The following is a 22861-nucleotide window of genomic DNA, read 5'->3' on the forward strand; positions in this document are numbered from 1 at the left end:
GGCAAACAACTCTTTTTTGAGTTCAAAATTTTCAGTAACTTTTTTATAATATTCAACACAAAACTCAAGTACCTGGTCAATCCGGACTCATCTCTGCGACCAACCAATTTCGCTGTAGCGATTAAATATCAAAAAAAAAAATAATAATAATAATACACTTTAGAGCCGGAATTGGCTATTTCCATTTTCCCATTTATACAATATAAAACATTAAAATATTTGCAATCTACAATTTAGCGAAAGGCCCTGTATCGTCCAAGAAAATATCCGTAGCGAGCTTATGCAAATTCTCCGGATAGCAGGCATATTTTGCAAGATCCTTCACTCCAACATCCAGCAAAACCTCATCGTCAATAAAGAAATGTCCAGTGTAGTCCTTGGCATCGCGACTAATAATTGCATAGGCAGCATCGGCCATTATGTCGGGTTTGCGGGAATACAAAGCCCCCTCTGGACCACTGAGCATCTCCACCGCCGCCGTGTGAACGGTTGTGCGCGGCCACAGCGCGTTTACCGCCACGCCTTGATGACGGAACTCCTCCGACATCCCGAGAACACACATGGACATTCCGTACTTGGCAATCGTGTAGGCAACGTGATTTCCGAACCACTTCGGCTTCATGTTGAGCGGGGGCGACAGGTTCAGTATGTGCGGATTGTCGCTCTTCAGCAGGTGCGGCAAGCAGGTCTTCGATCTGTGAAGTTTGATCGGACGCAATTAAATTGGGGGCCAGCAACAGATAGGCCCGAGTCCACTTACACTAGAAACGTCCCCCTAGTGTTGATGTTCTGCATCAGGTCGTAGCGCTTCATGTCCGTGTCGAGGGTGGGGGTGATGGATATGGCACTGGCATTGTTGATGACAATATCGATGCCTCCGAACTTGGCCACCGCTGCCGCCACAGCCTGCTGCACTTGCTTCTCATCGCGCACATCGACAACGCAGGCCAACGCCCGCCCGCCAGCCCGCTCGACTAGTGCGGAATACAAAGGTCAAACTCCACTCCATTCGAAAATGGCGGTGGCCAGTTCACTTACTCTCTTCAGCCGCCGTATAGATGGTTCCAGGTAGCTTGGGATGTGCCTCCGCCGTCTTGGCTGCGATCACTATGTTCGCCCCATCGCGAGCCGCCTTCAGGGCTATCGCCTTGCCGATTCCCCTGGATGCGCCGGTAATGAATAAGGTTTTACCCCTCAGCTTGCTAATAGATTATCAGAGATTAGCTGGGCGATGGCTCTGTCTCCCATATCGAATTGTACAGACATACCCACTGTTCTTCATGATTGCGCTGCTAGCGAAGGAATGGTATTTGGTTCTGGTAAACGAATGATTAGTGAGTCAAAATTGCGACAACCCTAATCACAGGCAATTCACTGGTAAAAGTAGATTCACTCAAGTCAAAGCATTAAATGCCCTTTAACTGGGACCAAAGGTCGGGTTCCACCCGCTCAACACACCGACTCATGCTTTAAAATTTGTATTATATTCAACAATATGTCGCTTTAGATAATTATTTGTTCAAAATTGTATTGGGTGCACAGGTCGAGTCGCCAGCCCTGGTAGGTACAGCTGATGGGATATGTAACACGAACGAAATAAAGACCGTAAACAATTGGCTTGGCCCACATTCAAGCAGCACATCAGAGCATCATGTTACATATGAGTCGCAGCGCAACTCTGATGCGGATGCGGATGCGGGTGCAGCATCGGAAGCTAGTGTCCACCTGGTCACCGCTGGCAACGGCATTCAATGCGCCGCCGTCGAAGCGTATCAACTTTACCCGCGACGATGTGGTGAGCCATGAAATCCATCAGCGTGGGAGCACTGATCTTTATAAATTGTTCATGGACAGGGCCTGTTCCGGATGCCCGAGCTGCGCACCTTCGAAGGTTTCTACTTGCTAAGGGACAATGTGGAGAACAGGGCGCAGGATCTCATCGCAGAGGCGATCTCTAGTCAAAGACAGCGCAAAATGGTGGACATATTTGACGAGCTCTCCGACTCGCTGTGCAAGGTGGCCGACCTGGCGGAGTTCATACGGATTGCCCATCCCAAAAACAAGTACATGGAGGCGGCGGAGCAGGCCACCATCAGCATTTGCGGTGTGGTGGAGAGGTGAGTCTAAACCACACCACATCTAGAGACCTCTCTACAGCCCGCTCTAAATGGTTTCTCAATGCAGCTTGAACACGCACAAGCCACTGTACCAGGCCCTGAAGAAGGTGGTGGAGCAGGGAGACTTAAAGCCCACCACAGAGGTGGATCGACACGTGGCCAGACTGTTCCTCTTCGACTTCGAACAGTGCGGAATTCACCTGCCGGAAGCGGAACGCCTTCGAGTGGTGCGTCTCAACGACTACATCCTGCAGCTCGGCCAGAAGTTCATGAACGGAGCTGCCCAGCCCTCCGTGCTGCCGAGCTCCTATGTCCCTGAGTCCATCCGGAACTAGTGAGTCCATATTGAATCTGACCAACCGATGATTACCATGAAATTTCGCCACCAGTTTCCCCACCTCTGGGGAGAATGTCATCATCACCGGCTTGTGCACCAACGCAGAGAACGTTCAGATGCGAGAAGCCGCCTACCGATTGTACTTGCAACCGTCCGAGAACCAGGAGGAGCTGCTGAGGGATCTGCTGCTGTGTCGACATGAACTAGCCAGGAGCTGTGGCTTCGAGACATACGCCCATCGTGCGCTCAATGCCAGCACAATGGAGCGGCCAGAACTAGTCCGCGAATTCATCGATACGCTGTCGGATCAACTGCGTCCGCGCGCCGAGGCAGACTTTGCACTCATGACGCAGATGAAGCGCAAGGAGAGCGGCCAGCCCAATGCCCTGGTGGAGGTCTGGGACACGCCTTATTTTACAACGCAACTAAAGCGACAGTCGCTTGAGGAGCAGGCCAATGAGTTCCTCCCGTACTTCTCGCTTGGCGGCTGCATGGAGGGTCTGGACAACCTCCTCCAAGCGCTGTACGGTGTCCGGCTGGAGAACAGCGAGATGGAGCCGGGCGAGTCCTGGCACAGCGACATCTACAAGCTGGCCGTGGTGCACGAGAGCGAGGGTCTGCTCGGCTACATATACTGCGACTTCTTCGAGCGGAGCGGCAAGCCCAACCAGGACTGCCATTTCACCATCCAGGGAGGCAAGCGGCTGCCCGATGGAACCTACCAGCTGCCCATCGTTGTGGTTATGCTGGGACTGGCGCAACCACGATGGACCGGACCGACTCTGCTGTCGCCGGCTCGGGTGGATAATCTCTTCCACGAAATGGGCCATGCCATGCATTCGATGCTGGCGCGGACCGAGTACCAGCACGTGACGGGCACTCGATGCGCCACGGACTTTGCGGAAGTGCCCAGTGTTCTCATGGAGTACTTTGCCAGCGACCCCCGCGTGCTGCGCACATTCGCCCGCCACTTCCAGACGCACAAGCCCATCTCCGAGGACATGTTGCAGCGGCTGTGCGCCTCAAAGCATCTCTTTGCGGCCAGCGAGACACAACTGCAGGTCTTCTACTCGGCACTGGATCAGGAGTATCATGGGGACACGGCCCAGAAGGGCGGCAACACCACGGAGACTCTTAAGGCTGTGCAGAAGCGCTACTATGGACTGCCCCATGTGGAGAACACGGCCTGGCAACTGCGTTTCTCCCACCTCGTCGGCTACGGTGCGAAATACTACGCCTATCTCATATCGAAGACGATTGCCTCCTGGATATGGCAGACCTACTTCGAGGGTAATCCCTTCAACAGGCAGTCTGGAGAGAGGTACCGGGCGGAGATTCTGGCCCATGGAGGCGCCGTGCCCAGTCGGCAGCTGGTGGCCAACTTCCTGCAGCGCGAAATGACGCCCAGCGTGCTGGCCAATAGTCTGATACACGAGATAGACACGGACGAGTCCAAGATCAAGGAACTGATAGTCAGCAGAAGCTAATCCAATGTAACTACATAGTCGTTCTCCCCGCTTTTTATTAAACTAGTTAACTTGAACTGCCTTAAATGTTTTGTTTTGTCTTCGTGTTTGTGTCTACGCTGGTCCCACGGCCGGCATCAGTTCCAGGCCCACCAGCTCCTTGGCCACACGGACACCCAAAAAGAAGAGGGCGTAGCTCTTCACCAGCATCCTGCCAAAGGGATTCAGATTAGATTATGTAAAAATTTCCTACTAGAATTACTGAATTGTATTCCTGGTGTCTCTGGGCACTCACCATTGGAACTCGTTGTTGTATATGCTGCGAACAAAGTTTAGGGGATTTCCTGCCTTCACCATTTTGATAAAGATTTTAAAAAAATAATATTAACTCAAAACTTTACTATATTTTGCACGAGGAATGAATGAATACCGATATACCACCATAAAACATGAGTGGTGGGACGAACTTAGCCCACTAAAGCCCCCTATATTTACACAAGGGAACAGCCTGAAATAAGCACTGCTTTCAAACTCTCCTTGTAAATAAATCGTTTCACTTAACATGAATACAAATTACCGCGATTTCTCGCAGTTAAACTTCGCTTAAATTCTTAAAATTTCATAATTCTCGTGGGAAAATATTTAAGTACTCATGGGTCGTCAATGGGCTAATTAAATCGACATTATCGATAGTTCCATCGATGATTTTGCAGCTGCTAATGCTAGTGCACCACGTGCAACAACGAATCTAAATCCCAAATACCATAAAATAGGAGCAATAACAAACTATGGAGTCCGAAAACGAAGAGTTGAGCATGGAAGTGGTGGAGCCCGAAGATGCCGAGACCGACTCAGAGCCGGACAGCGACAGTGGGGGGTCAGAAGACGACTCCGCAGCGAAACAGCCGAAGGAAGTCTATCTGCCGGGCAAAACTCTTGGCGAAGATGAGGAGCTGGTCTGCGACGAGAGTGCCTATGTGATGCTGCACCAGGCCTCCACTGGGGCGCCCTGTCTGAGCTTTGATGTCGTTCCTGACGAGCTGGGAAAGAGCCGCGAGTCATTCCCGATGACCGCCTACATTGTGGCGGGCACACAAGCGGCCCGCACCCATGTCAACAATCTGATTGTGATGAAGATGAGCAATCTGCACAGAACCCAGGACGATGAGGCAGAGGAAGACGATGAGGAACTGGAAGACGACCAGGACGATGTGCCCGACAAGGAGGAGCTGAAGAAACCACAGATGACCTGCGCCCTGATTAAGCATCAGGGGTGCGTCAACCGTGTCCGTGCCCGTCGTCTGGGCAACACAGTGTACGCCGCCTCCTGGAGTGAGCTGGGACGCGTGAACATCTGGAATCTATCACAGCCTCTGCAAGCCGTCGAGGACGCGCAGCTCCTAAAGCAATACGAACAGAACGAGACGCGTCCGGTGTTCACCTTCAGTGGCCACCAGCAGGAGGGCTTTGCAGTGGACTGGAGTCCCAGTGCCGAGGGCGTGCTGGCCACGGGCGACTGTCGTCGCGACATCCACATCTGGAGTCCGCTGGAGGATGGCACCTGGAAGGTGGACCAACGGCCGCTGGCGGGACATACACAATCTGTAGAGGACTTGCAGTGGAGCCCCAATGAGCGCAGCGTCCTTGCATCCTGTTCGGTGGACAAGACCATTCGCATCTGGGACTGCCGGGCGGCGCCCCAGAAGGCCTGCATGCTGACCTGCCAGGATGCCCACGAGAGCGACATCAATGTAATCTCGTGGAATCACACAGAGCCCTTCATCGCCAGCGGCGGCGACGATGGCTTCCTGCACATCTGGGATCTTCGCCAGTTCCAGAGCCAGAAGCCCATTGCCACCTTCAAGCATCATACGGACCACATTACCACTGTCGAGTGGAGTCCCAGCGAGGCCACAGTCCTGGCCTCGGGCGGGGATGACGATCAAATCGCCCTCTGGGACTTGGCTGTCGAGAAGGACGCGGACCAGGTGCAGGCCCAGGCCCAGAACGAGGAGGAGGTAAGCAAGCTGCCTCCGCAACTGCTCTTCATCCACCAGGGCCAGAAGGAGATCAAGGAGCTACACTGGCATGCGCAGCTGCCGGGCGTTCTGCTCTCCACCGCCCACAGCGGCTTCAACATCTTCCGCACTATCAGCGTTTAGTTCCGTGCACGTGTCATGTCGTGCCTCCAACTCCCACTCCCACACCCAACCCCCGCTGCCGCTCCCGCCCGCGTCCACAATCTACGACATTGCAAATAAACCATAAAACGAAATCTGTGATTGCCTAGATTGCTTTTTATTGGGGCTTCTGGTGTGCCGTAGCTTCCTTCGCATCAGCATCAGCATCATCATCATCCTCATCCATTAGCATCGTGATATTGATTAGATGACGCATGGTGGGGCGACCGTGCGGGCAGTTCTGCGAATAGGGAGAGGATTCATGTGGTCCATTATAAATCATGCTAGTCGGGGGATATATGGATCGATGGATAGTTGCTCCCCGCTGATGCACTTAAAGAATTATCACCTGATAACGGTATTTACGGAGATTATTACAACCCAAGCCCCTCCTCCGTGATGCAGTCCGTCCCTGGATTCCATTCCCTTTTCATATTTGGATAACTTTGGCAGCGGTTATCTCTCGGCGCCGCATAAACGTGCCTTAATCTCGCTGTGGGGCCCCTGTGGAGCTCTGGTGAACGAAAATGAAATACGACCGCAGCATTCCGCATGGAGCTCTTGACCAGCGTGATTCTCCTCGGCAAGCGAGCAACCTACATAAAGACAAGTTCCTCCCAGCTTGAACGTCATGGAAAAGTCAAAAGCCAGCGACCCCGAGGAGGAGCAATCATTGAGTCAACCAGAGGCACCGCTGATGGCACACGGAAAGAAACAGACACAGGTGAGACGAACAGCTCCTTGACCAGGAAGGAAGCCCTTTGATCACCACATAAACCCTTCCAGCAGGATCAGCCAAAATGGAGCTTTTCCCTCAATTTGGCCTGCTTTGGATCCTCAATTGGGGCAGCCGTGCCCGTGGGCTACTGCATCGGAGTCATGAACAGCCCCGCCGTGGTAAGAGGAGGAGCATGATTCGAGCATAATCCCAAACCATTATCCTCCCCAGCACATGCGCTCCTGGTGCAACGAAACTCTGATTACACGCTATGATCTGCACCTGGCAGACTCTGGACTGGAGCTGCTCTGGTCGGCGGCCGTCTCCATCTTTCTGGTGGGTGGAGCCATCGGTTCTGTGACGGGCGCCTCGATCGCCAACCGTTTTGGACGTCGCGGATGCTTCTATATATGCGGTTTGCTCCTCGCCCTCGGAGCCGTCTCCTTCGCTGTCTGCCGCTTGTTGGCCTCCGTGGAAATGCTGCTCCTGGGCCGACTGCTGGTGGGGCTGGCGGGGGGCCTGGTCACCGCCTTTATGCCCATGTACCACAGCGAACTGGCCGCCCTGTCCCAGAGAAGCACCCTGTCCCCGTGCTGCGCAATGGGCCTCACCGCAGGCGTGGTGGTGGCCCAGGTCTGCAGCCTCCAGTCGCTGTTCGGGGGGCCAGACCGCTGGCACATTGCCTTGGCCTTCTATGGCCTCCTCGTACTGCTCTGCTACGCACCATTCAGGTGGTACCCCGAGAGCCCCAAATGGCTGTACATAGTCAAGGGGCGCAAGGAGGAGGCCAGGCAACAGCTCCAACAGTTGCGGGGTTTTTCCCCGGACAGCGAGGCACTGCAGGCGGAGCTGGACGAAATGGAGCTGGAAGCATCGGCCAAGGTGGAGGCCAGTGGACTCGTGGAGGTGTTGCGTAATCCCCGGCTGCGCCTTCCACTCATCATTGTGTGCGCCTTTCTGGGGGGTCAGCAGCTGTCGGGTATCAATGCGGTGGGTGTAGCTATCATTCCCATCATCCGCGTACCATTAATCCTCTCTTGCCTTGCAGATATTCTTCTACTCTGTGTCCATATTCCGCAAGGCGGGGTTGTCCTCGCAGGCGGCAGAGTGGGCCAATCTGGGCGCTGGATCCCTCAATCTGGCCACCTCGATGGTGGGCCCGATCCTGTTGGAGCGCGTCAATCGCCGCCCGCTGATGCTCTTCTCCACCTTCTTCTGCACCGTCTGCCTCTTTCTCTTCGCGATGATGCTCTACTTCATTGTGAGTGCTGGACAGCTGTCCTCGAGTTCCTCTAATTGGTTTGGCTCTTTCAGGAGAGCTTCAGCTGGTTTGCCATGGGCTGCATTGGCTGCATCTTCCTGTACATTTTCTTCTTCCAGTTTGGTCTCGGACCCATGCCATTCTTCATAGGAGCAGGTGGGTTTTGCCCCATATATCCTTTTGACTTGCCGCATTCTCGTATCCTTCTTTAGAACTGTTCGAGGTCTCTCCGCGTCCGGCTGCCATGGCTTTGGGGAGTGTTGTCTACTGGCTGTGCAACTTCATCATTGGCATGGCCTTTCCCACGCTGCAGAATGCCTGGGGCGCGTTGGTCTTCCTCCCGTTCTCTGCCACATGCTTGCTGCTCTTTGCGCTGACCAAGCGCTACTTGCCGGAGACCCGTGGCCGCGATCCATCCGAGGTGGCACCGCTCGTCTCTGACGGCTTTAAATCAAAAGTCTTGCGCACCCGCTCTGCGAGCGAATCCTCTTAGTCTAAGTCCACTAAATCACACCCCTGTCTGAGCCAATAAATCCCACAAGTTTACACCGCGAGGCATCCGATGGAGATAAAATAAAGTTCTTAAGCATCTGGCTACACAGTTTCGACGCAGCCGCACAACATGATGGAGGTGGAAAGTGCCAGCTCTCTGGTGGAGCTCAAGAAACAGCCCAGGAGCCGTTGGACGGCTCTGCTCGTGTGGAGCACTGTGGGCAGCACCATTGGATCTGCCCTACCCTGCGGCTACTGCATGGGCGTCATCAACACTCCAGCTGTGGTGAGTAGTTCTTCCACCTCTTTTCCCGTGTGCCAGCAGTTGGACTACGAGTGCCATCCAATTTGTAATCAATTTGTAGCACATGCGGTCCTGGTGCCAGGCCATGCTGCTTGAGAACTATGGCCTGGAAATTTCCCCTGCAGCTCTGGACACTCTCTGGGCCCTCATTGTGGCCATCTATCTGATTGGCGGGGTCCTTGGCTCGGCCTGCGCTGGCTGGGCGGCTAATCGCTTCGGACGCCGCGGTTGCTTTCTATTGAGCGGCGCGCTCCTGCTGCTGGCGGCCCTGATGTTCGCCAGCTGTCGCTGGCTGCGGTCCGTGGAGCTGCTGCTGCTGGGTCGTCTGGTGGTGGGCCTGGGCGGGGGTCTGGTGAGCACTTGCCTGCCCATGTACCACAGCGAGATTGCGTCGCTGTCACAGCGCGGCACGCTGGGAGTCTGCTGCTCTGTGGGCTTCTCCATCGGCATGGTGGTGTCGCAGATCTGCACCCTGCAGTCGCTCTTTGGCGGCGAGGAGCTCTGGCACATTGCCCTCAGCTTCTACGTGGTCTTTATGGCGGTGTGCTATGCTCCTTTCCGCCTGTACGCGGAGAGCCCCAAGTGGCTGTACATCGTGAAGGAGCGGCGCCAGGAGGCCATCCAGATGCTGATACGGCTGCGCGGCTCTGACCTCGGCATAGAGCAGGAGATCCGCGCCATGGACGACGAGGCCTCCGACAAGGGCACAACCCGCAGTCTGAGCGAAGTTCTCGGCGACCCACGGATGCTGCTCCCCCTCGTTCTTCTCTGCGCGTACCAAGGAGGTCAGCAGTTGTCCGGATGCTCGGCGGTAATCCTTAACTCACGCATTGGCCCGCTCTCGTATTGAACGTATTCGTCTGCTTCAGATCTTCTACTACTCCGTTTCCATTTTCCGCAATGGAGGGCTCTCGACGAGCGCCGCAGAGTGGATGAATCTGGCCGCTGGCAACGTCAATCTGGCCACCTCGCTAATGGGTCCTCTTCTCATGGCCAAGTTCAACAGACGCACCCTTATGCTGCTCTCCACGGCGTTTTGCGGTCTCCTCATGTTCTCCTTTGGCTGGATGGTCGAATACACTGTGAGTCCTTCCGCAGCCTCGCAATCCAATCGAATCTTCACCCAATCTTCTTTCTCATTCTGGATTTTGTAGGCCCAGATACCATGGTTCTCGTATGGCACAATGGCTAGCATTTTCCTCTATCTGATCGCCTTCCAACTCGCCCTGGCTCCCATGCCCTCGTTCATTGGAGCGGGTAAGTAGTTCCTCATCTGTGCTTGCAGTTTTTGTTTTTTAATATTTTCCAAATCTTGCAGAGATGTTCGAGGTTCCCTCCCGCTCGGTGGCCCTGTCCATTGGCAACCAGGTGGGCTGGGGATGCAATTTCCTCGTTGGCTTCCTGTTTCCCGCCATGCACACACTCCTCGGATCCTATGTCTTTCTGGTATTCGCCATGTGCAGCTTCCTGGTCTTCCTGCTGACCAAATTCTACCTGCCCGAGACGCGCGGCCGGGAGGTCTCTAAAGTGGCAGAGTTGGTGTCCAGAGGCTTTAGAAGTAAAGTCCTACAATAAAGTTTAATAAATAAATATTCATGGTTAAGCAGGAAAACGATTCGTTTCACTCACACAATCGAAAATCTTTAGTGGGGAAGAAGCTCTACCCTGCGAGACGAATGCCATGGCAGAGGGAAGCTTTCCCTTGCGCTGTGCTCGATCTACCTCGGTTATCCATTAGTAATCCCGCAGAGGAGAGTTGAGGGTGGCTAACAAATGCCGAATTGTTCTTAACACTCGACAACATTTTAGTCTCTTCCATCGAGAGATAGCCAGATCTACTTCTTGGTGCAAGCGGAGATAGCTGGATCTGGTTGCCGTGACCTCACGTTCCCTCTTCTAATTTAATTTATTATTATACCCGGAACTCGAGGAGTAAATAGGGTAAGTAGTAGGGTATTGTATTGGAGGTATGTAACGCAGTATATACATATATTTTTGAACAGCATCAATAGCCGAGTCGATAGAACCATGTCTGTCTGTCCGTCCGTCTCGTTGAACGCCTGGATATCAAAGACCATAAAAGCTAGAGCCACCAAATCTTGCACCCAGGTGGCTGGGATTTCACACTTACAAGTGTATTTCAAAGAAATCTGCTGTATCCACAATGTTGAAGATAAAATAAATCTAACGAGAAGGGACGTGTGAGAAGCTTCTTACGCGTCACAACTTTTATACCCGACACTCAGTACTACATCTGCACTTTAGCGGTTATTTGTCAAATTTTACATTTTTTCTTCATCAGTCATCTACATCAACAACACTACTCACGCGTGTGAGTGGCAGAGGCCATAAACTGCGCGAAGCAGAGTGTGCTGCTATAAGCTGCGGGACGGGGTGGGTTTGGCTACTGCAAATTAATTTCTTCATTGTGGCTATAATAATGATCCAATCGGATCCCAATTTGATGATCTGATAGATATGGTCATTCCCTACGGAATGGCGTTTTTAGTTTTCTGTTATCTTCAAAATTGTAGGGAGGATTTTGGGAGGTTTTCGCCCTTTTGCGGGGGCGGAAGGGGGAGGGGCTCATTTTTGAAATACACTGATTTCAGTGTGAGCATACAGCAGTCTCGTGCCAAAATTTGGTGGCTCTAGCTCTTATAGTCTCTGAGAACTAACCGACAAACAAGACGGACAGAAGGACATGGCTCAATCGACTCGGCTATTGATGCTGATCAAGAATATATATACTTTATGGGGTCGGAAACGTTTCCTTCTGTGCGTTACATACAACCGTTATCCGCACAAATACAATATACCCTATTTACTCTTCGAGTACCGGGTATAAAAATGCAATCCGTAGATGGCAGATCTAGAAAAAATTCGATATATAAAATGTAAAATTCGAAATCAACCACTAAGGTACAGATATACTGACTGAGTACTTGGTATAAAAGTTGTGAAGCGTACGAAGCGTCTCACAAACGTTTTTTCTCGTTTTCATTCATTTTAATTTTCACCAAAGGGCGCCTTGACCGGCGTTTCCCCTCCTGCTGTAGGAGCTTTGATCTTTCTAATATTTTCACTGTTCGCCTGTTTAATTTTGCACGGGAATGCAGGGACGCGGATAGTTATCCGTATGGCCCAACAGATCAATGGATTAAATTTCCCAGTAATAGATTTAGATGTTCCCCTTCTTACCCAGGGCTGTTCGATTTGACCCATTTGGGTGATGAGCCGCCTCATGGTGGTCGTCCTGTTCAGAGCAGTGCCAATCATTACGGATTTGCGGCATGCGCGAGAGGCAAACATCGAGCGCACTCGCGAGGGTCGGCAGATGGTGCCCTCGGGGGCGTCTTGCAGCATGAAGATGAGCTCATCGATGTCCTCCTTGCCGAATTCCCATTGTCGGCTAAAGGGTTTGCCTAGCAGTCGCACCTTCCGCGTGGCGGGAGCTGATGGAAGGAGAGAAATGTTCAAAGGGGAATCTTCAGCCTTCAGCCTCTAGTCTCCGACAGATGGGGGCAGGGCAGGGCACTCACCCTCCGGATTGATCTCAAATTTAAAGCCATTCTTCTCGAACACTGGCAGATGATCGATGAGCACCATCTCGTTGACGGCGGTCAGATCCAAGGACTGGGGCACAGTCAGACGCTGATACTCCAGCTGTGTGCTGCGTTGGAGCGACTCGAAGTTGTACTTCTCGTCCGAGGCGTGCTGGTCAACAATGAACAGATCGTCCTGCAGCTTGACAATGATGAAGCCCAGATTAAACTGTCCAACGATGTCCATGCGGGCAAAGTCCTCCTTGGCAATCTCCCTTTGCAGCTCGTCCTCCGCCTTATTGTTCTGATTTGGGTTGATTTCGCTCTTGAAGCGCAGCCGCTGCAGCTTAGCTTTCGTCCTGCGCTCCTTCTGCTGCTGCTCCTGTTGCCTTAGCCTAGCTGCAATCTCCTCGATTGAGGTCCGCAGCTCCCCGCTTTTGTAGTTGGCCAACGACTGCTCCTCGCCATCATCGCCATCGAACTCAATGCGTGCTGGCAGCTCGATGTGATCGTCATCATCGCTCCGATCCGCGGCGCTGACAGTTTCCTGGGCCTCTACAATGCTCTGACGGGATTTCATTGGAGTCAAGTTCTTGCAGTCAATGCGGACTGGCTTGGCTGGCTGCCGCAGCAACAGATCGTAGGCTGTGGGAGATTCAAGGTAAGTGACGAGACCATCCTCCTCCCTCTCTGTGCAACATGCTCACCCTTTGACTCCGTCTCCAGCTCCTTGAGGTTCAAGAAACTCTCATCCAGATTGGCCTGCACCTTGGCAGGCTTTTTTGGCTCATCGACACGATCCTCCTCCTCCTCCTGTTCCGATATTAAACCACATTTTGGCCTCTGTTCTTTGGGCGACTCTTGGCTGAGGAAATCCTGTATCTTTTGCATTTTCATAGAGCGAGCGGCCAACTCCTCGCCTTCAGCGCACCTACGCTTGACCGAAGCACTGGGAGCAGTTCCCTGAGTGTCTCCAGTGCGTCGCCACTGTGAGAGCACATCCATAAAACGCCGAGAGGAACTGATGGGAACCTCTGTCTCTGTCTCCTCCTCACTGGCCTTGCTGCCATCCGCGGGCTGAGCCTGAGGCTGCAACATACTCACTATGGTTGTATTTTGCATTTGGAATGTGGATGGGGTCTGCCCAAAGGTCTCCAGCAGCGACTTCTTCAGGGCCAGCAGCAGGATCCTCTCGTTGTTGAGCAGCAGCTGCCGCTTGTCGGGGGTGAGGTTGACGTCCACGTCGGAGCGGGCCGTGACAATGTTGAGGTAGACGAAAGGCTGCTGCTGGACGTTGTACCGATGGTAGGTCTCGTTTATGACTTTGGCTATCTTTAAATGTAGAGCAAATCAGAGCATAAGCGGAGTGAAACAAATGGATGATCGACTCACATTCTTGGGATCGCAGGGTCTGGCGTTGACGAAGAAGAACTGGCGATCCCTGGTGGAACGGCCTGCGCCATGGCGGCAGCTGGATATGTAGCCCTCCAGCCGGAAGTCGGCCTGGTTCAGCCGCTCCACATCCTCGGCGCTGAACTGTGTGCAAGTGGTGTCGGCTGCATCCGCGGAGGACTCCAGCTCGGCCCGCAGTCCAGCCTCACTCAGCTTGCCCTTCTCGAAGGGGCACTTCAGGGGCACAATGTCGGCCGCTTGGCGGGCCCCGAATACCGCGGATACGTTGGCCAGCACATCCTGGGCACCGTGGGTCTGCAGGACCACCGTCTTGGCGCCCTTCGGCGTCTGGTTGCTGCAGATGATGCGCACGCCTTTGGTCACCAGGCAGTAGGCCTGCAGGATCTGGCACATCTTGGCGAACTCTTTCTTGATGTTGCGCGTAAAGTCGCGCCGTCGCACTGGCAGGGTACTGAATAGGTTGGAGAGGCTGACGGTGGTGCCCACAGTGCGGGCGCAGGGCGAACGCTTCTTGATCTTGCCCTCGTGGTCGAGTTCCACTTTGAGACCTGCCATTGGAGATGCACCATAAAGAGTCACACAGAGTTTATGCCCGCGTTTCAGACTTAGAGACTCACCCACATCGCTGGACTGGTGGCGCGTCTGAATTGCCATTTCGGACAGGGCGCAGAGGGAGCTGAGTGCCTCGCCACGGAACCCGAACGTTTCCACTCCCAGCAGGTCCACGAATTCCCTTATTTTTGATGTGTGATACTTGGCCGCTGTTGGCAGATCTCTTTAGAGTTTGGAGTTGCCTGAGGTTTTATTGGTTTCACTTACTCATTCCCTCCAGGTTGGCCTCCACCACGCCGCTGCCGTTGTCACTGACCTCGACGCCTTGCAGGCCCTGGTCCTTCATCTTAATCTCCACCAGCGTGGCCCCTGCATCGATGGAGTTCTCCACCAGCTCCTTGACTGCCACCGCCAAGCTAAGCACCACCTGAAATGGCGCAAAGTAAATATGGACAAAAACAGAACAATCTGAGATATTTACCTGGCCGGAGCAGATTTTATGCACAGTGTCCTGGGCAATGGGCTTGATCTGCCCGGATGCAGCTGTGGTGGGTGCTGGCAGCTCGACATCCTCTTCATTGTCTGCCATTTCAGTGGATTTCGGATGAATCGGTTTATTATTATTATTATTATCGGAAACAAAAATAGAAATAAAATAAATTCTGGCGCGTTTTCAAAGCCAGTGTGACCAAATGCCCTTCATATACTAAATAGTGCCACCGCTGATTGATGGTGGCGCCTCTGTGCCATGTACATATCTTGGAAAAAATGTGGAAAATGTTTTATTATAGTAATAAAAAATATAAAATAAAAGCTATATGTTTCCATGAAACCGAATGAAAGAAGAGCAGCACATTGTATAGGATTCAAGATTTAAACTTGCAAAACATGAAGCAAATCCAGCAAAAACATTTATTTATTAAGTTGAACGGAAAAATACTGTGTGAATTTTATACAATATATCAAATTCTCATCCTAAAATTCTTTTAGGATCTCACAATTGGCGGTGATCAAAGCTAGAGTTCTCCTGTCCAGCAAGTATCTGCAACTGGCTGGGCTTTGAAGGTACGGGGTATCCATTTCCGTGGAGCTCAAATTGTAACTGCGTACAAGATCACAATTTTCCTGTAGTGCTTTGCAGACCAACAATCAAATGGCAACGACAAGCGCCATTAGCTCACAGAGTTCAGAACACTTCAACACTGTGAGCTCAAGCACTGCAGACGCAACCACTTCTTCCTACGTTGTGGTTGACACACCAAATTTGACAAAGGATGGAGCTCAACCATCACAACCCGCCCTTACGTCAGTGCCCGGTATATCAGCCAACGGTAGTCGCGGGGGAATCACGGCGTCAGAGACTACCACAAGTACGAGTCATGCGTTACGTAGCGGACGGGCTACGACGAATCTGGTCGCGGATGTACGTGGTGCTGGTCGCGGTAGTAACTCCGTCCGTGGAACAGGGGGTGCTGGAGGAAATGGAGATGGTAGACCTGGGACCAGCGGACAAAGCGGAGCAAGCGGAAGAGACAACACTCCACCAGCGCCACCACCAGAGGACGACCCGAGTCCACCACCGGCGCCACCTACGCCACAGAACAATGAGGGTGGTGACAGGTCGGGTCCTGCACATGGGATTGATGGTCCGAAAGTGAGGGCAGCGAAACTTGCAGCATCGGCAGCGGAGGTGCTGGCAATCATACAGCGCATGTTCCTGGATCCAATACCGAACCCAGTACCAATAGGAGGTTCGTATATGCCAAGCGGTACGGAAGTGCTTCGATGTAAAATTGACGAAGACTTTAACAAATATAGTCCGGTAATGTGGGCTGACCCTCTGATTGTGACATCGATAACTGTGGATGCGGATGAGCAAACGATCGACTGGCTGCCGGCGATAGGTGTTGATGTCAACAACTCAGTGACGATGGCGTTGCCAAATCTTGTGCTGTCTGCCCTTGGTGTTCAGCTTAAAGCAATAGTTGACGCTGACATATCACAAACTGGTGCGATAAGGGCAATGATTCCTATACCGGGACTGAAAGATCAGAAGTCTGTTGCAACTATAATGCACATCGGAGATGTGGAGTCAGTGCCTCTCTTGGACGAAGCTGCCATTGTGCGTCTGATGTTGTTTCAAGCTGCAACTATGGACCCATCAAAACAAGTTTACGTCTCGACAGCTGTGAACGAAATCAGCTTAAACACGTATGTGAAGAGAGAATCAAGTGAACTAAAATGGACACCCGCCTTGACATCATCGGACAATCTGCAGATCGGTACAGCCACGGAAACCAGCACGCTGTACTTCAGAACGATCGACGAATATGCAGCATTGATAGCAGATGGAGCAACGGATGATATTGCGATAAAGACTAAATCTAAGGCTGTGGTGGACAAATCTAACGTGATATTCATACCCGTCAAGTCATCCTGGCGTGGGCAAGCGTGGTTACTGCCCTACATCATGAGTTTCACGACAACAACATGGTGGAATCATGCTATCAGGGTGTCTGTACAGTACACACCGCTGGGGGACCAGAAAACCGAGGGCAAATCGATGAAGATGGATTTCATGCCGAAAGCAGCAACAGTGTACATACCCGGAAACTATGCAAGGATATGTTTGGTTGTCATCGACTCAACGTCTGCCACATTCCCATCAGCCCAGCCATATTCGGTGTGCAAAGGAATAACGGCTACACGTGCGGGTGAATTTGACTTCGCGAAAAAACTATTTGCTGCAATGGGCAGAGTGAACGATGCATCGGTAAGACCCATGGGACCTTCAGATGTTGTGCAGGCACTGAACAGAATGATTGAGTTCATGTGCACACGCACAGAGGCAAGGGTTATGCAAGTCAAAGCAGCGGTCCTTGCCACGTCGAAGATGAACGGGATGGGGGTTTACCCATCTCCTGATGTCCCTCCAAAGCAGGGCGAAAGACAGAGAGACCACATTCGTGGAGTTTCACAATTTAACTCCAAAGACGTCATATCTGTCGGCGATTTTGCGGCCACGGATTTGGCAGGAATGAAGAGTGAGTCACGCCTCAGCCACATCAAAGCGTTTCAGTCATGGAGGACAGACCCTCTGGGTTACATGGCATATGGACAAGTCAATTGCAAGAAAGACGCAGCACACTACCCGGCTATATGGAAATACACAGCAGGGTGTATACAATACCAGCTAACCGCAAGCACGGCGAATATGCGCATACTTAGATTGTGTGGCGTGTACATGCAAGACCCTGAGTGCGACAGACACGTATTGCAGGAGCCTGTAGATGTGTACAATACAACCCTTGCTTATGGTGCACTGATACTGGGTCTCACAAACTGGGCTGCCATGGAATTAGGCGTTACGATCCTGGAACACAATCGACTAGGACGTCGTTGGCGGTCACTTCCATCCGATTATCTAGATCTGTGGCCATTACTAACGAACGGTTTCGTCGTTCAGACATCTGAGCACACAGATAGGCTCGTTGACGAGGTTGACTGGCAACATAGATGGGGATGGCTGATGAACCAGTGGAAGGATGGCGCTGACGTGAACTCCACATGGTTAGACACCCATTATAGCTGGAATGTACCTTGGTGGTTTGTGGCTGCGGTCGCGGAAAAGTTTGGTCACAAGTTCACCTGCGGAACAACGTCTAACGGAGAATTAATTATGGATGAGGACTTCGCCAACTCGGACAACATGTTAGGATGGCTGATAGAGCCGTCGAAAAGTACACAATTCGATCTGAGCATGTTGACATTCACGACACAGTACGAGATTCGTGTCCGTAGGAGCAAACCTGCCTACTTCGACATACTGACACCTGATAGCAGAGGGAAGGGCGAAGCGTACAATATGCTATCTTGGAACCCGTACTTCTTGCAGGACACGAAGAAACTCCAGTACCGAACAAGGGGTTTGGTATCAGTGCCAGACTACAAAGGTATCGTCGAACTGAACATTGTCGTGTTCCCGAGCGCTCGTATCGGGAAAATGAAGACTTGTCCACGTGCATTTGTGTCAGCGGACAACCGCCTGGATGGATCACAGCCGGAAACATATCCTTACATCTCAGGCGGATTGAGACTACCAGACCCTTGGCTGGACTGGTTGCTGAAGGGGGGCATAGCGGTGATTCCTCGTCTACTGGTTGGAGACTACATCGGTGCAATAAATGGTGGGTTGTCGGTCATCATGGATGCGTTGAGCGAATGGAAATCGTCATCAAAATTTGGTGGCGGTGATTCCTTTCGTGAATAACTCTCTACAATGCACACTAATTGATCGTATGTACTTTCAGTCTTACCTAACTACATCCAAGGGAAAGAAACTGAGAGGTCTGAGTCTACAATACGGTCACACGGCTTTAACACCTCGAGACTCAGCGAGAATAAAGAAAATGTGCGAGAACATAACATCGTCCTTCACGCTCATATTGACCGAACTGAACAAGCAGAAACAAAAGAGAAAGTTCCCAAGCTCAATGTCACAACATGCAGGTCTGATGATCCGACATGTGATACACGCGGACTATAAGGTAGAAAATCATCCTGTTGGCGGTGTCACAGTTAGTACCCCAGAAATACACAACTACGTCAAACTGAAGTCGTTATTGAAGAACGCTCAAGATATAGCGGTATCTGACTCAATCACGATAAAACCAAACTTTGACCAGTCACGACTGACAGCACTGTTGAGGTGCAGATCGAAATATTCTGGCTCTCCCAACATGAGCACTTTTTCAAATCCTTTGGCATGTTATCTAAGAATGTTGGAAGAAAAAAAAAAAAAAAAAAAAACGTATTACAACATGAAAAATGATCTTAATTGTACAATAAACGTTTATATCTAAACCTAAATGTGATGAATCGATTGCGAAATAATTGTCAATTATTTTTGAGTTGATGTGAATGTCAGTGTGGTATAAGTGAGAATAACAAAATATATATATATATACGTATATGTATGTGTGTATGTATGTTTGTGTAGGTAGAATCTGGTTAAAGAATTCACCAGCTAAACATTCACTTAGATCTAATATAGCTGGATGTGGCCACAGGGTCAATAATGATGAGGGTCGGTCACCGGGTGGTTGCCGTTCGCGCTGCGGTTATCAGGTGGTCTTCCCATTCGCGATGCTCTCCAGCTGCTCGATGATCTTGTTCATGTCCATGTCCTTGGCGACCTTTAGGTACATGGTCTTGCGCACCTCGTGGAAGGCTGCCCACGCGGGCAGCTCCTTGGCGAGCAGCTTCAGGTGCGCCTCGATCTCCTGGGGCGTTAGATTGGCGCGGAAACTGTTCTGGATCTTCTTGATAATTACCTCGAGGGTGAGCACCCCCTTGCGCTCCGTCACGAACACGTTGCGCAGATGTCGCGCCAGTTCCGGCAGGCGCGAGTACTTGGTTGCCTCCTGGTCCTGCGACGGTCGCCTTGTCATGGCTTCCAGGGCCTTAGCCGCCTGCTTGGCCCGAATTTTGTCGATCAGCGACTTTGGCAGCCCCTTCAGCAGATTCGATGTGGCGTCTGGGACAGTGGGACACTCCTTCACCGTGGGCGTGGCAGTAGACGTTTCGGGTATTGATGTGTCGTCTCCCGTTCCCGTTCCCTCTGTTGAAGTTGGCTTCTGCGGTGGTTGCTTATCCGGAGCAGCAGCAGCAGCTTGCTTGTCCGCCTCCACTTTGGCCTCGTAGCGATCCATTGCCCTCTCCATGGGCGTGGCGCAGTTGAAGAGATTGCGAGCCGTCGAGAGGATGTCCTTGGCCGAGGAATACTTCTCCACATTCGGGGGCTGGGGCAGCGGGGCCAGCTCCACCTCTGGACAGTTCTCCAGCTCGAACTGGGGGTGCCAGCGGGTCAGCGCCTTCTCAATGAAGATTGGGGGGTCCAGGGAGCGCAGGAACTTGGCGTGTGCCTGCTTCACGCGTTCAAGCAGAAGGTTCTGGAATCGATGCATGCGCGACGTCATGACGTGTGGATTCATCGAAGTCGACTGGGCCGACGCGAGCACATCGTCCTCGTTGATCTTGTTGCAGCGGTGGTGCTGCTGGTCCTGCGCCTGCTCCGGGACCGGCTCCACATTGGGGCTGATCATTAGCTGGTAGTAGTCCGCCTTGGACACCGAACCATAGTTCCGCATCTTCATTTGACTGAAGACGAAGGCCTCCGGATAGACAGCCTTGATCTGGGCCAGATGCAGCTCGGTGAAGTTCTTGCGCAGCATTCGCTGCACCGCCGGCTTCAGCTTCTTGAACGTGATGCACTCCTTGCGATTGTGGAACATGGCCACCACCGAGTCCAGGCCCTTGAAGACGTCCAGCAAGTAGCGATACTTGTACGGCAGCGGGAGCTGTCCGGCCTTGCTGGTCTCTGCAAGGCTGGCGTAGCGCTTGTAGGCCGGAACCTCCACCAGCTTGACGGGCGATCCATTCTTGGCCGGACTGAAGTGCAGCCGCTTGGAGGCGTCCGTGTGCCGCGGCGACATCAACTCATGCTTGTCCGGCGTGGGTGGTGGCAGTTTTGTGGGCGTCTTGAATGTCTTCAGGGGGCTGCATTGAGGTGATGGAATGGTTGGAAAAATGTGCTAATCAGTTTTCAGTTTCTATTCGAAATATGTAGTTTCAATTTCAATTTAAAACCCACCCCGAAAGGGCAGAAAAAGCCGTTACAGAAAAGATTCCTCAGACTACCTGATAGACACACACACACACAGACGGTCCTAACAAAGGACACACACACACATGGGAAGCAACCCCTGATAGAGATAGAAAGCGAGAGGGAAGGAGAAGGTCAGGCCGGAATTTAGCGTCAGCGAAGGGTAAACATGCATCGCTATGCATAGCCATACATGCTGCTGAGGGCAACATAAATTCAAGTACATGCGAGAGAATGTTGTATCATAGCGATGGGTCGTTCGGTCGCTGCTGTTCTGTGCTGAGCTGAGCTGAGCTGGAGAAATGCCATTTCAGCAATTGGACTCGAGCGACCCAGAGCGACCTCGATTGCAGCAGAGACAGCAACACTTTGGCGGGGCATTTGGCTTTCGGTATTGATGTTACCCAGATTTTGCGCTGGCCAGCTGTACTCGACTCTGGCGCTGTTTACCCCGATTCTAGGCCACAGCAAACAGTTCAGTTGGAAATTATTGTGGAAGGCAGCAGCAAACGGCAATGCCATCTGACATTTTGGCATTATTCATCTTATTGTGTTTTTTATGCTTACCTTGTCAGCACCTCCAGCTCAATGGTGTCGAACTCCTTCAGCTGCACGGACAGGCTCGACTTTGATGGGGAGGGGCCGGCCTCGCGCAGGCGGCGATTGCGTTCCTCCTGCTCCTTGCGCTTCAGCTCGAGGGCCGCCTTGCGGGCCAAGACCGCCTTCAGCTCCTGCATTTTGGCGCTGCGCGAGATCTTGCTCTTGACCTCATCGAAGGTGAGCTGGCGCTTCAGGTCGCTGTGCTTGATGGGCGAGGCGTCCTTGAGGATCTGTTTGGTGGGCGTGCGCATGCCCCGCTGCATGTTGTCCGCATTCTGCTGGCTGGTGATGGTGAAGCTCACTTTGGGCGTCTGCTCGTTGACCGGCTGCAGGAGCAGCTGCTCCTCGTCGATCTTGGTGGCCGCCTGCTTCCTGGGCGAGAGCGTCCCTTTGCGAATGAACTGTACCAGCTTCGGCTGCTTGATGTGCGGCTCGAGCTTGGCTGGCTTCTTCTTGCTCGTCCCCATCTCCTGGGGGGTGACAATCAGCTTGGTGCTGCGACTCGAGCGGGTGCGCATCCCGCTGGCTGTCGCCTTGAGCGTGTCGATGTCCGCATCTTGGTGCGCGGGGGCTGGGCTTCGCGGCTGGGCAGACTCTGCTGGTTCCACCAGGCGCTGCAAATGGTCAAAACAGGGATGTTCCATGTAAATATGAATTTCGAAAATGGCCGCAGGATGCCACATACAAACACAAACGCTCAACATATGGGCAAGCGTCGGTGCAGATACAAAAGTATCTGGAAATCTTGGACACGGCACTTTGCTCGTGTGTAGTCACGTTCCTGGTGCAACTTACTCGGTTCTTGATTGTGATCGCATCATCGAGAGCGGCGCGTTTGCGATTAGTAAAAAATGCTGCTACCGAGGGCTGGGCCATTTCTGTGTGGTCTGATTAATAGTCGCGTTGCAGTTGAAGTTCTTTGCTTATTTCACTTATGGCACGTCCGGTCTTTGCTCGCGTCTTGATCTTATTTATCTTATTTTCTTTTTATCGGTCAACACGCGTCGCGCCACAGCAATGATCAAATTACAAGTGGGCCACGAATTTTCTCAAGATGCGATTTCCCTCCAAAAACTAATATTGCGCCAAAACGCGAGCAGTGTTTGAAAGAAACCATTGGGCAGCGTTGGTGTTGGGCAGCATTGCAATTATAAATACTGAAAATACCAGAAATGTAATTCTAAAATACACAAAATACTTCACAGCACTGCA

General features: G+C 52.2%; 8 protein-coding genes across 9 annotated transcripts; 4 read left to right on the plus strand and 4 right to left on the minus strand.

The window, feature by feature from the left end:
- Positions 1-205: 205 nt before the first annotated feature.
- On the minus strand, positions 206-1422 carry LOC117892140 (hydroxysteroid dehydrogenase-like protein 2). The gene is made up of 4 exons (XM_034798178.1): positions 1269-1422; positions 1039-1202; positions 761-974; positions 206-695 (listed from the first exon to the last, which is right to left on the minus strand). The coding sequence occupies exons 1-4, from the start codon at positions 1280-1282 to the stop codon at positions 227-229; spliced, it is 861 nt and encodes a 286-aa protein (XP_034654069.1). The 5' UTR covers positions 1283-1422; the 3' UTR covers positions 206-226.
- Positions 1423-1543: 121 nt separating this feature from the next.
- LOC117892137 (mitochondrial intermediate peptidase) lies at positions 1544-4007 on the plus strand. The gene is made up of 4 exons (XM_034798174.1): positions 1544-1795; positions 1855-2117; positions 2185-2451; positions 2507-4007. Exons 1-4 carry the CDS (start codon positions 1652-1654, stop codon positions 3939-3941), a joined length of 2109 nt encoding a protein of 702 aa, XP_034654065.1. The 5' UTR covers positions 1544-1651; the 3' UTR covers positions 3942-4007.
- LOC117892143 lies at positions 3944-4374 on the minus strand. Its single transcript, XM_034798182.1, has 2 exons — positions 4216-4374; positions 3944-4131 (listed from the first exon to the last, which is right to left on the minus strand). The coding sequence occupies exons 1-2, from the start codon at positions 4275-4277 to the stop codon at positions 4035-4037; spliced, it is 159 nt and encodes a 52-aa protein (XP_034654073.1). The 5' UTR covers positions 4278-4374; the 3' UTR covers positions 3944-4034.
- Positions 4375-4626: 252 nt separating this feature from the next.
- Positions 4627-6202, plus strand: LOC117889894 (glutamate-rich WD repeat-containing protein 1). Its single transcript, XM_034794405.1, has one exon. The coding sequence runs from the start codon at positions 4709-4711 to the stop codon at positions 6080-6082; it is 1374 nt and encodes a 457-aa protein (XP_034650296.1). The 5' UTR covers positions 4627-4708; the 3' UTR covers positions 6083-6202.
- Positions 6196-15056, minus strand: LOC117889893 (mismatch repair endonuclease PMS2). Of its 2 annotated transcripts, XM_034794403.1 has the most exons (8): positions 14867-15056; positions 14653-14812; positions 14451-14594; positions 13813-14381; positions 13128-13752; positions 12418-13065; positions 12077-12330; positions 6196-6341 (listed from the first exon to the last, which is right to left on the minus strand). In XM_034794403.1, exons 1-8 carry the CDS (start codon positions 14972-14974, stop codon positions 6219-6221), a joined length of 2631 nt encoding a protein of 876 aa, XP_034650294.1. In that variant the 5' UTR covers positions 14975-15056; the 3' UTR covers positions 6196-6218. The 2 variants fall into 2 exon arrangements, with proteins under 2 accessions (XP_034650294.1, XP_034650295.1); XM_034794404.1 differs by lacking the exon at positions 14867-15056 and having other exon boundaries at positions 6205-6341; positions 14649-14737.
- LOC117892437 lies at positions 6628-10487 on the plus strand. Its single transcript, XM_034798677.1, has 11 exons — positions 6628-6819; positions 6882-6997; positions 7050-7808; positions 7867-8079; positions 8133-8235; positions 8292-8571; positions 8671-8857; positions 8937-9686; positions 9745-9957; positions 10030-10132; positions 10194-10487. Exons 1-11 carry the CDS (start codon positions 6732-6734, stop codon positions 10448-10450), a joined length of 3069 nt encoding a protein of 1022 aa, XP_034654568.1. The 5' UTR covers positions 6628-6731; the 3' UTR covers positions 10451-10487.
- A 482-nt stretch (positions 15057-15538) lies between the features above and the next one.
- On the plus strand, positions 15539-19178 carry LOC117892552. The gene is made up of 2 exons (XM_034798861.1): positions 15539-18572; positions 18696-19178. Exons 1-2 carry the CDS (start codon positions 15539-15541, stop codon positions 18929-18931), a joined length of 3270 nt encoding a protein of 1089 aa, XP_034654752.1. The 3' UTR covers positions 18932-19178.
- A 40-nt stretch (positions 19179-19218) lies between these two features.
- LOC117891271 (DNA replication factor Cdt1) lies at positions 19219-22762 on the minus strand. Its single transcript, XM_034796646.1, has 3 exons — positions 22445-22762; positions 21617-22263; positions 19219-20943 (listed from the first exon to the last, which is right to left on the minus strand). Exons 1-3 carry the CDS (start codon positions 22523-22525, stop codon positions 19509-19511), a joined length of 2163 nt encoding a protein of 720 aa, XP_034652537.1. The 5' UTR covers positions 22526-22762; the 3' UTR covers positions 19219-19508.
- Positions 22763-22861: the final 99 nt, after the last annotated feature.

The sequence above is a fragment of the Drosophila subobscura genome, chromosome E, assembly GCF_008121235.1.
Source record: "Drosophila subobscura isolate 14011-0131.10 chromosome E, UCBerk_Dsub_1.0, whole genome shotgun sequence".
Taxonomy (NCBI): Eukaryota; Metazoa; Arthropoda; class Insecta; order Diptera; family Drosophilidae; genus Drosophila; species Drosophila subobscura.

Excerpts from the sequence above, each read along its gene's own strand:
- LOC117892140 (XM_034798178.1), bottom strand. Across the intron at positions 975-1,038 it reads CTATACGGCGGCTGAAGAGA|TCGAGCGGGCTGGCGGGCGG; the intron begins GTAAGTGAACTG and ends ATTCCGCACTAG. Across the intron at positions 696-760 it reads ACTAGGGGGACGTTTCTAGT|ATCGAAGACCTGCTTGCCGC; the intron begins GTAAGTGGACTC and ends CAAACTTCACAG.
- LOC117892137 (XM_034798174.1), top strand. The coding sequence starts at position 1,652 with ATGTTACATATGAGTCGCAGCGCAACTCTGATGCGGATGCGGATGCGG. Across the intron at positions 1,796-1,854 it reads ACTTTACCCGCGACGATGTG|GGCCTGTTCCGGATGCCCGA; the intron begins GTGAGCCATGAA and ends GTTCATGGACAG. Across the intron at positions 2,118-2,184 it reads ATTTGCGGTGTGGTGGAGAG|CTTGAACACGCACAAGCCAC; the intron begins GTGAGTCTAAAC and ends TTCTCAATGCAG.
- LOC117892143 (XM_034798182.1), bottom strand. The coding sequence starts at position 4,277 with ATGGTGAAGGCAGGAAATCCCCTAAACTTTGTTCGCAGCATATACAAC. Across the intron at positions 4,132-4,215 it reads TACAACAACGAGTTCCAATG|GATGCTGGTGAAGAGCTACG; the intron begins GTGAGTGCCCAG and ends TCCCTTTGGCAG.
- LOC117889894 (XM_034794405.1), top strand. The coding sequence starts at position 4,709 with ATGGAGTCCGAAAACGAAGAGTTGAGCATGGAAGTGGTGGAGCCCGAA.
- LOC117892437 (XM_034798677.1), top strand. The coding sequence starts at position 6,732 with ATGGAAAAGTCAAAAGCCAGCGACCCCGAGGAGGAGCAATCATTGAGT. Across the intron at positions 8,236-8,291 it reads GCCATTCTTCATAGGAGCAG|AACTGTTCGAGGTCTCTCCG; the intron begins GTGGGTTTTGCC and ends ATCCTTCTTTAG. Across the intron at positions 10,133-10,193 it reads GCCCTCGTTCATTGGAGCGG|AGATGTTCGAGGTTCCCTCC; the intron begins GTAAGTAGTTCC and ends CAAATCTTGCAG.
- LOC117889893 (XM_034794403.1), bottom strand. The coding sequence starts at position 14,974 with ATGGCAGACAATGAAGAGGATGTCGAGCTGCCAGCACCCACCACAGCT. Across the intron at positions 14,595-14,652 it reads GGCCAACCTGGAGGGAATGA|CGGCCAAGTATCACACATCA; the intron begins GTAAGTGAAACC and ends ATCTGCCAACAG. Across the intron at positions 13,066-13,127 it reads GCTGGAGACGGAGTCAAAGG|CCTACGATCTGTTGCTGCGG; the intron begins GTGAGCATGTTG and ends AATCTCCCACAG.
- LOC117892552 (XM_034798861.1), top strand. The coding sequence starts at position 15,539 with ATGGCAACGACAAGCGCCATTAGCTCACAGAGTTCAGAACACTTCAAC. Across the intron at positions 18,573-18,695 it reads CTACATCGGTGCAATAAATG|TCTTACCTAACTACATCCAA; the intron begins GTGGGTTGTCGG and ends ATGTACTTTCAG.
- LOC117891271 (XM_034796646.1), bottom strand. The coding sequence starts at position 22,525 with ATGGCCCAGCCCTCGGTAGCAGCATTTTTTACTAATCGCAAACGCGCC. Across the intron at positions 22,264-22,444 it reads CGATCACAATCAAGAACCGA|CGCCTGGTGGAACCAGCAGA; the intron begins GTAAGTTGCACC and ends GACCATTTGCAG. Across the intron at positions 20,944-21,616 it reads GAGCTGGAGGTGCTGACAAG|CCCCCTGAAGACATTCAAGA; the intron begins GTAAGCATAAAA and ends ACCTCAATGCAG.